This window comes from Limulus polyphemus, unplaced genomic scaffold (genome assembly GCF_000517525.1).
Source record: "Limulus polyphemus unplaced genomic scaffold, Limulus_polyphemus-2.1.2 Scaffold1972, whole genome shotgun sequence".
Taxonomy (NCBI): Eukaryota; Metazoa; Arthropoda; class Merostomata; order Xiphosura; family Limulidae; genus Limulus; species Limulus polyphemus.
Window position 1 is genome coordinate 63,116 of NW_013667582.1, and position 11,234 is coordinate 74,349.

The window sequence follows — 11,234 nt, forward strand, 5'->3', positions numbered from 1 at the left end:
ATTTAACCACGCCAAACAATACATTTTATATCGAACACGTTGTAAAAATATATTGAAAAACAATTCTCCTTGTTAATAGTCTTGCTTTGAGTTTACTTACTGATTAGCCCCCTTGTAGCACAGCGGTATGTCTGCGGACTTACAATGCTAGAAACCGGGTTTCAATACTCGTGTTGGCAGAGCACAGATAACCCTTTGTGTAGCTTTGTGCTTAACTACAAACAACCTTACTGATTAAGTGTTATTTTATTAATAAAATAAATTATCTTTGTTGTGTGTGTATATATTGGTTGGTATCGACAAACTTTGCTTGGCTGTTTTAACTGAAGTTACTTTAAGTCTTCATATTCCCTTTCAGACTATATATATATATATATATACTTAGGTTTTTTTATACAGTTCTTCCCTCCAGACATAACTTTAAAAGTAATTGTTGAAGATTACGGGAATTTATCGCATTTTTTCCTTAGCTGGAGATAACACAACACTCTCACTAGATTAGTAGAAATCCAAAAATTGTTTGTTTGAAAAACTTGTAAGGCGATCGTGGATTTTGAATAAACTATGTATATATTTACATTGTATTATATCACATTCGAATATTTAGCACAATTAAGTTGTTGTTTTTTATTGACGTAACGTGTATTATTTCAATAAGCCAACCTTATTTATCTCAAAACATCTACACAACTTTTAATAAATCAATTTTGAGATCCAAAGTTTTAGTATTAAAACCATACATATTTATACCTTTGTAAATGGACTGATAAAACTGGTTATAACCACAACACCGCTGTCAGCAAACAACTTCGCCACCTCAGCCACACGACGAATGTTTTCCTCTCTGTCTTCGGAAGTAAAACCGAGATTTTTATTTAGACCGTGACGAACATTGTCGCCATCGAGAGCATAGGCTGGAATCCCTTGCGAACAAAGGTAATCTTCCATTCCGAAAGAAATCGTAGTTTTTCCAGCACCTGATAAACCTGCATTCAAAATAATATTTTCAACCATTCAAGAAAGAACAATTTTTTTGTTCATTATCTAAATTCCTTTCATCAATAAAACATCATTTTAAATCTATATGAACAAGAAACACATTACAGAAAGATAAAATATTCACACACTATGGAACTTAACCATATATATAGCATACCCTGTATTTAGTGTCGCGAACGCAAGAATCAATTAATATACTTTTCTATGATTATAAATTAATTTTATTACTTGAGCCAAGTTATCAAGATAATATTTTGAATTTTTGTTTTCACAAATTTATTTTAGAATGATCAGGCGGAAGACTTTCGAAACGTCGTCCTCTACACTCTGCAACAGTCAGTTGCCGTATATTCTACAAAGTTTCATCATGAATACTCTGCCTAAACAATCTATCAAAGAAGTCTAAAAGTATTTTTTATTATGAATATATTTCACTTTTGTTTTGAATCTTTGAAACCACGAAATTTCATGTTGTCTTCCTTTACTTTTCACTGTAATTGATGATGACAGACCAGCATACATGATCAGTTCATTTTGCGAATGGCGATCGAAAATTGCTTTTGCTTTTAAAGACAAAGTGGTTCAAATGTAGCTGAATGTCTTATGAATATTTCGACACTTCGATCCATTCATCGTTTTATTGCTTTTTGATATTAATGCCCGTCTAAGAGGCAGTGTTCAATATATCGTGGCTCCTTAGCAACCAAGGAACTCTCGGAGCAGAAAGTCGTTTCTTATCAAAGTATTCCTACCACCAATTTGATAAAAAGTCGTTGTCCCTTCACCAAACAAATAAAACGTCTTAGAATAATTTTGAAAGTTTTGTTTTTATATTTTTATAAAGACTCGGATAGCATTAAGTAAAGTAATACAGCTGAATTGATACTGTTCACACTTCTTTTGCACTAAATTTCGGTTTTAACTTGTAAAGAGAAAGTAAATGATATCCTGGCATAACATTATCACTTCGACTTTTAACAACATTTCCTAGTCTTTACCGACTTCATTTCCTTCTCATTTTCATGATTTGAGACGACACATTTTCTCAAATAATGTACTTGAGAATACATTTGTAATATCTATATAGAAGATATGTTACTAAACAATTAATTATAATAAGAACAGGCAATATATATATTTAATATTAAAAATAAAGGTTGCTAAGTGAACTTTTTACAACTTGAATATATATATATATATATACACACACAATAAACTTTTTCGACATTATGATCGACCGTTTACTTGCTGTAACCTAATAGTTTACTTTATATGTGTGTGAAGGAACATGTTCAACCCTAATATTGTATTACATGCTGATGATAGCAATAGTATTTTAATGGACTATCATTCGATATGATTTTGAAAAGTATTTAGTTCAAGAAATAACGATTAACAATTGTAGCAATGTTTTTATGTGTTGTCAGCAAAACACATTTTGAGAGCAAGATTTGAAAGTACGAAACGTTTTACTCAAATATCAGCTAATTATGAAGACAGTCCGAAGTCAAATTGACAACATATCGGTAGTCGTGTATTATTTGGTAGACATGTTTGGCAAATAGTAACAAGTAGGATACTGTAGGATACTTCAGCGGTGTACAGACAACTTGCTATACGGTACACTGTTGATAACATATTTTTTACTGTTATAAGACCTCTTATACAAAGTCATACAATTACAAAGATAATGGCAGAAATCGTTAATTGTTATCTACATACAAGCGAAGAGATTTTTGATAAATACTCACCTGTAAACAATATTGTACACCCACTGAATCCTCCCCTCTTTTCACCCAGAAAACAAGATGCATTCGTTCAAAAACATTAATTTTCCTGTACGAGTTGAAACAGTTATGACAAAAAAACTCACCTGTTAACCATATTGTACATCCACGAAATCCACCCCTCTGGCCCATAATCTGGCCTCGTTTCGCTCTAGAGACATGGTGCGTTTGTTCAAAAACATTCGTAGCTTTCTGCTGAGACTGAAGGGAAAAGAAATTGTATATTAAATGTTCAATTAACTTACAAATTGAAACTCTAAATAGATCAAAAGTCTACTCTTAAGCAATCGGTCTAAGAGTAACCTTATAGGTAGTGGCACGGACTGTGAATATGAGGATTCATGGTTCGAGCCTTGTTGTCGCTAAATTTCGATCGTACTTTAGAGCCATGAGTGCAGTGAATATTGATGGTCAAATACCAATATTCAATCAGATAAAAGTAGCCTAATAATTGTTGGTAGGTGCTGTTAATTAGCTATCTTCCCTCTAGTGTATCAGTTCAAATTTAGGGAATGTTAGCGCGAATAGTCTTTGTGTAGCTCGGCGTGAAAAACCTGAAACAAACAAGTTCGGAAATTTTTATCAATCATTTGATGTGTACTGTGACTGTAGCAGCAAAAAAAAATGGAAATAAAGATTCCAGCTTCATTATTCCTGAAGAATTCAGCTTTTGATACGTTTATTTGTTTTTTATTGTAAAATTGTCATTACAATATTTGTGACGTTACTATTACTGGAATTTGTAAACATGTGCTTATGTTTGGTACAGCTCGAATAGTTACTCAGTTGACTATAAAATAAGCGTTATTACTATTCCTGCTTTTGTGAACTTATTAGTCATTTGATATAATGTAACAATTAATGTATATTTTAAATATACATAAGGGCAATATATGCTATATATGCATCTACATGTGCCATGAAATTAGGTGTAAAGTAACATCGTAAAATTGAGAAAGTGCGAGAAATTGGCCAACTTTTGGCCAGTCTCAAAAAAATTATGGGAATACAGTACTCTAAATAATTATTAAATTATTGGAGTGAGCAGGTATAGCGGCCACCTTTCTAAGTTTAGTCGGTATGGAGATTACAAGACCCGCTATGGTTATGAAATGTTATGATGCAATATACGAAAAACAAGGTCAGAAAGAAACTGATCATTTCGGCGTTGGTTTAAGAAAGGATTATAAAAAACAGGAATTCAATGAAAGAAAAGAAAAAGTACCAGAAGATGTGAAAGAAAATGAATAATTCAAGGTGGGCAAATGAATAAAATAATATGCTGCTAGCAAGAAACAAGACTTACTTCTAAATCTATATACATTGTTTGTTTTTGAATTTTGCGCAAAGATACACGAGGGCTATCTGCTCTAGCCATCCCTAATTTAGCAGTGTAAGACTAGAGGGAAGGCAGCTAGTCATCACCACCCACCGCCAACTCTTGGGCTACTCTCTATAACGCCCCCACGGCTGAAAGGACGAACATGTTTGGTGTGACAGGGATTCGAACGCGCGACCTCAGATTGCGAGTCGAGCGCCTTAACCATGCCGGGCCTTCCTCATTGAGAAATGTTTTAATAGTTCGCATTGCATATTCCTCCACCTTTATCACCTCTGATTATATACGTTATCTTTTTTGAAAATTTATAACATCTTTCTTTACTATGGCAGTTCATCTACAGTACCAAGAAGTTGTAAGTTATGAGAGTTACACCCTTTCTGTTTATGACTCTATAAACTTTATTAAAAATACACAGAGAGATTTTACTTGTTAGGTACAGTCAAGAAGCTGTAAACTATGAGAGTTACCCCTTTTTATTCATAACTCTAAAAGATTTATTAAGAACACACACACACACAGAGATAGAGATCTCACTTGTCAGATAGAGACCAAGAAGTTCCAAACCATGAGAGTTACGCCTTTTCTGTTTATAACTCTATAAACCTTTGTTCAAAATGTAAAGACCCCGCTCATCAACTAAAATACCAAGTAGTTGTAAAAACCATGAATGCTACTCCCACACATTGATCTCACTCGCCATCTACAGTTCAGTAGTTTAACCTGTATACATTTGTGTATACTGATAATTATATATGATTTAAAGATAACTTGGATTTGTAAATGTTGTCAACACAGACGCAAAAAAAAGGACTATAAAAGAGAGTTTGGTTTGAGTTTCGCGCAAAACTGTGTTAGCTGTCCCTAATTTAGCAGTGATAGACTACAGGGAAGGCAGTTAGTCAACACTACCCACCGCAAACTCTCGCGCTACTCTTTTGCCAACGAATAGTGGGATTAATCATCACATTATAACGGCTGAAAAGGTGAGCATGTTCGCAGATTACGAGTCGACCGCCCAAACCAAGAGGCCATGCCAGGCACAATATAAGTAAGAGTTAACAGAAAATAAAAAAAAGAGTCTAAATGTTCTACAAAGGAAAAGCTAATGAACATTGACTAAATGCCAAAATGTAATACTGATGATCATGTCTTACTAACATATTGATGACTTATTTAATGAAACACAAATGGTTAAGATACTAGATTTGTATTGCTATTACATATATTACGCTTGTTCAATAACTCCAAGAGCATCGCCATGAAGTTATATCGCAAATTATGACAAAATAAGAAACATCTTTAAATCATAACAGATTGAAAAAAGGAGACATTATTTCAAAAAAAAAATTCAGGCCTTAAAACCGATATATTAAATGAAAGTATAAAGTTCTGTTTTTACATTTTGAAAAATCACAGAAGTTCGTGTCACACTATTCAACAATCTAAATTAATGATAATGAGGTTTTTATATTTAGTTTGAGAACTTGGAAAGCATTTCTATTGTAGCTCATCGTGAAAACTTGTCTTTTAATAGTGTATTTTTTGTTTCAAATTTAACTATAAAGCTATAAAAAAGGCTCTCTAGACATAGTCATCCCTAATTTTGAACTGATAGTCTAGAGAGACGACTGCTAGTCAAAAACACCCACCGTCAACTCTAGGGTTACTTTTATCTGATCAAATAGTGGATTTGACCGTCAATCTTATAGCGCGCCCATGTGTGGGTTGCTCTTTTGCGACAATAGACCGCAAACCATGAACCCTCGGATTCTCATTCCAAGCACGCTGACCATTAGGTTACAACCTACTCCATATTACGAAAAAATCCTTCTCAGTTAGGAAGTGACATCCAGCAAACAAAAAATACAGAAGAATTATTACCCATATATGGATTTGCATGGTTTCAAAACTTTAATGAAATAATTAAAAGGATTGTGTTAAAATATCTGCTGTTTAAAACAATTTTTCTTAAAATTCATTAACTATGTAGATATAAATATATCTTTAACTAACAGCATGACGTATCACAGCTCTTTCTACATCTCTTTGTGTTCGTAGGCCCGGCATGGCCAGGTGGCTAGGGCACTCGACTCGCAATTTGAGGGTCGCGGGTTCGAATCCCCGTCACACCAAACACGCTCGCCCTTTCAGCCGTGGGGGCGTTATAATGTAGCGGTCAATCTCACTATTCGTTGGTAAAAGAGTAGCCCAAGAGTAGCCCTCTAGTCTTACACTGCTAAATTAGGGACGGCTAGCGCAGATAACCCTCGTGTAGCTTTGCGCGAAATTCCAAACATACATACAAACTTTCTGTTCGTTTTAAAACACTCACACTGAATATCTGAAATTTATAACTTAAAAATTTTGTTTGAACATATCAAAATAAAATAAGCATTTTTTTTGGGCCTAACCACGGAAGATAATAATGATCCAATTTAATCGCCTAACAAACAATGTCTGTCAATCCTCTCCGTATTGTAGGGTTTTGTAGGCTTGAATGTTAATAAATCCCCAACCACAGCATAAAGCGCTGCTTGGATTTCTTTTCGAGCCGTTTCTTAATCTATAAACATGCTACCATAATATATGGGTTCTACAGATCATTTTGTTATTGCCTGACCCGTATATGTATTCATCCTTAGAAAATAGGTTTCCACAATATATGTTTGGAAATGGATTGGCATGGCTAGGTTATTCCATTTATTTACGCCACAATAACAATAAGAAGCAAGCCATTCTGCCTTGGCATCGTCATAGTTTTGATAAGTAAACAGTGTACCTGTAAACATCTTCTACGCATGTAAAAGTTTACACTTTAAGTTATACAGACAACAGAGAACATTACAACATCAGAACTCACACTAAAATAAAATCATACTGAGTTAAATTTGAGCTGTATGGTCACACAGAACCATTTTTGTAAAGCTTTATTAAAGTACATTTTTCTGGCTGTGTTGTTGTCCAATTATTAATTAGAAATGCTGGCACTGTACACAGCTATATTTTATCTGTACGTTTGCTGCACAGTACATGCACCTACACTACGTACACCCACACTACAGAGATACCAGTCATTTGTAAGATGGGTTTTTGTTCAAACTGCTTCAATGCTGCCTGTTTCCTACTCAAAATTGTGCCACTCATATCTTCTCCTAGTCTTTACAAAAGTATCTGCATAAAATATGATTCCTCTACAGATCGATTTTGCTCTGGCTAAAAACTGTTGTCTCTTTTGTAATCTGAATCTTCTGTTTTTATATTTTATACTAGCTAAGAGTACCCATTCAGGAAGCAAATAGTGTATAATGAACATACTTGTTTCTTTTGTTAACAAATCACTAATGTACTCATTAGATGTTAATTGCATACCCTGCTTTGCGGAGGGAATATTTTACTCATTTAACTGATCAAGTACTTGTATCTTTAAATTCAAAACCAAAGGTCTATACAAAAAGTTGAAATGTGCATATTTTATGGTCTTTTTATCCCTTTTCTCGGCTATAAATCCTAAAACAAAATAGCCCATGTACATTGTCGAACAGTTTCCATTTAACATATAAAAAACTACGGCAATCAAGTCAGCCCACAAACACAGGCACACACGAACCATCATATTTATATTAAGATGACCTCATCTATCGTTATTAATTTCAAAAACTGTCTATAATTTATATCCATTTATATTTATATTTATATCCATATATTTTGTATGTTTCAATTAAATCACTCCTTAACCTCCTCTCTCTCAAAATTGGTAACTTAAGTATATTCCTTCTAACATCGTATTCCTTGTTCCTCATACCGTATACTAGTTGGATAGTTGTTTTCTATAATATTTTCCATTAATTTGATATCCTTCTCACAATAGGGTGACCATACCAGTTCTACATTCTCCGTATGAAGTATATTATACATTCTAATACATAATGTGGAAGATATTCTTATCACAATTTTTAAAACTACTTTTTACACTTCCTAACACCTCGAAAGCTTTTTTTTCACGGTCTCTAATTCTTTAAATTATCAGTGATCCACAAAATTAATTATCCCTACTCAATGTCTCTTCTAATGTCCATATTTCTCTATCATCAGTCGTATAATACATATATTTCTCCGTCATCAGTCATATAACAATTCCTCTATGGATATTGTTGGTCTATATACATGCTCTCACATATTTCCGCATTATACCTCAACCGCCACCTTTTACTCCATTCACTTAGTCTTCATTACAGAAAAGAACACAGAAGATATTTTTTAATCTTTTGCCTACAAAAATGCTGAATCTTTATTTAATCAATAATTTATTAAATCATTTTCTACTGAATTTCTCGTTGAATTCTTCTTCTCAAATTTTAGATAATAGGCAAATAACCAAATACAAAGTAACTAAAGAGTCACAGAAGATAATTTAATATTTACTTTCATTTTTATTTAGTATTTTATTCATTGAAGATCTTTAGCATTTATTTTGATTTGTCATCTGCATAATAATTCACATTTTCTGCATCTTACTATAAAGATGATCTGTTACGTGTATTTGTTTGTTTGTGTGTATTAACATCTATCACCCAGAGTTTGTTTTTTGCTCGATTACCGTAATTTTTGTATGGTAAATGGAAAGTTTCCGACGGTGTACATGGACTATTTTGTTTTAGAATTTTTGCCCAAAAAGAGGTAAAAGCACTCTAACATAGGGCACATTTCCACTTTTTTTATATACTTTTGGCTTTGAATTTAAAAACGCAAGTATGTAGTCAATTAAATGAGTAAATTATTCCTTCCAGAAAGCAGGTTGTACAATTAACATCTAATATCATTAGGGATTTCATAACAGAAGAAAGAAGGAAAATGAGCATTATTGAACAAGTCCTTTATACAATGTTTGCTTCCTTAACGGGTATCATCAGCTAAAAGAAGACAGTCCATCATTGTTTGACGAAAATTAACTGCCCTGGGGAAAAAAAAACGTTAAATTTCTGTGATAACACCCAGAACGCATACACACACTTAAAGTTCACATGGGTACACACGATAGTAAACTATATTGTGAGAGCCTAACAAGTAAACTTTATCACATTATTTAATCTAATAAAATAATAATAGTGGCACTTTCTTGATATTTTGATGTATGCTTTTTGTTCTTCTTTTTCGTTCTATTCTAAGTCACAAAATCGTACAGTGTTTTTTTTAATTCGGCTTGCATGTTATTTAATAGTTATACTTCGTGTTATAACTTATGTCTTTTACTGAAACTATTGTTTATATCTGCTCAGTGGCGTAAAATCAATTATGAAATTAAACAAATGATCCTCATGCGTTTCACATATGCTTAATCTAAGATTATAAGTATCTCTTTGTAAAACACTCATATCTTTTTTACTAAACTTTACAAATATATTCTGTAAGACAAATGAAATATACTGCACTTACTGTGTACAAGGGAGCAGGCCGAGCCATAATAGTCTTCAAACTTCTCAACAGAAACACTTCAATGAAGTTAAAGGTTTGAAGAGATAGTTGTGTGTCCTTTGTGTTTTATGTGTGATTGTAACGAGCACAAGATAACACAGCTGTTCACTCGAGTACATCGAATGAAGTACAACACAAAAGCCGTAATCAGTTAGTCTATCACTATCAATCGTTCTCAGCGAGCGTGTCAGAATACTTAAGTTAACTAACAAACAAAGGACCAAAAGGTCAAATGAGTGATTTGATTTAGTAACGTGATTTTCATAGTTATTTTCATCCTCCTCTTAAACACTATACATATAAAATTTCAGTTTTTTAATTAAACCAAGAGTTGGCCTTGTGGTGAAATTCTGGATTATTGCTGTACATAGTAATTGCGAATAAAACGGCTCGAAAAATTAGGTATTTTGTAAGGTTAAAACAAGAATGTCGTTTGTGCAGTTTCTAAATTAAAATCGTTTTTACACTTTTAAGTTTTCTCTATCCTCCTGTTAAATCAAAGAAGTATACCATCAAAAACGATCACTCTAATTGGCTGCCATAGCACATAGCTCTGAGCGGCGCGACAGTAACGACAAGCGACAAGCTCTGTGTTTACAAACACTTTGCATACCAGTATTTACCATAATTCCGAATTTGCTAAACTTATGTTCATTACATTTGGTAAGCATTTAGTACAAAAAGAAATATTTGTTTAATAAAATATTTTTACTAAAGCTTTGTCTGTGAAATTATTAAATCAGAGTCTCTTTCAAACTCTAACTAATCCAAGTGCAAAGTGATTTTCATGTTAGAATTAAATATACTTTTCATCTTACAGTTTTCAAATTTCATTTGTATAACCTCTAGAACCTCCAAAATGAATATCAACAAAAGCTTTTACAGTAAAATCCCCCCCCCCCCACAGCGGTACAACGGTATGTCTGCGGACTTACACTTACGTGTTGGGCATATAGCCTTTTGTGTAGCTTTGTGCTTAATAACAAAAAAACAGTAAGATTTTATATTACTTGTAATTTTCTCCGCCCTAACCCTATGTAGAATAGATCCGTTTGACCGGCCATATAACCGCCACAAAAATACGAAATAAATCTAAGTTACTCTTTTTTCTTTCGCAATGCCTGCAAATTGTAACGTAATATTACATTTTTTTTATTCTTAATAGCTTATGCCTTGTAAGATCTTGCATTTGTTTTTATTCAATTTTATTGTGTTATTGCACTTTCTATATTAGGTATTCAAGAAATTAATGTCGCCTTTTTATGAAAAAAACCCGAACAAAACATTTATTAAATGAAATAGTCTCCATTTGTATACGTTTTGCCATTAAAATGGTGTTGCAGCGAACGAAAAAGATGATAATCTTATGTTGCCATAGCTGAAGAATATGGTGGGTGGGGGAGAACTTCCCAACCCAACTCCATAATATTGCGTCAAACGTGCCACATGTGGACGTGCATTGTCGTGGAGAAGAGAATAACATTCCGATTGACGAGCGTTTCTGATGAAGGGCTTGATTTAAACGTTCCATTTGCTGACTATAGATCTCTGCATTGATAGTTCGCTGTCGATTGATGAGTTCAAAATGAATTATTCCTTTGGTGTCCCACCAAATGCAAAGCATCACTTTCTGC

General features: G+C 33.3%; 1 protein-coding gene across 1 annotated transcript in view; it reads right to left on the reverse strand.

Annotated features, from left to right (window-relative positions):
* Window positions 1–9,699, reverse strand: part of LOC106465531 (bifunctional 3'-phosphoadenosine 5'-phosphosulfate synthase-like) — a 27,327-nt gene extending 17,628 nt beyond the window's left edge. The window contains exons 1-3 of the mRNA XM_022393437.1: window positions 9,562–9,699; window positions 2,873–2,987; window positions 751–986 (exon numbers count right to left, since the gene is read on the reverse strand). Of these exons, the coding sequence (XP_022249145.1) occupies window positions 751–986; window positions 2,873–2,987; window positions 9,562–9,588 (378 nt within the window). The 5' untranslated portion in view covers window positions 9,589–9,699. The remainder of the gene's footprint in view (window positions 1–750; window positions 987–2,872; window positions 2,988–9,561) is intronic.
* Between the last annotated feature and the right edge of the window lie 1,535 nt (window positions 9,700–11,234).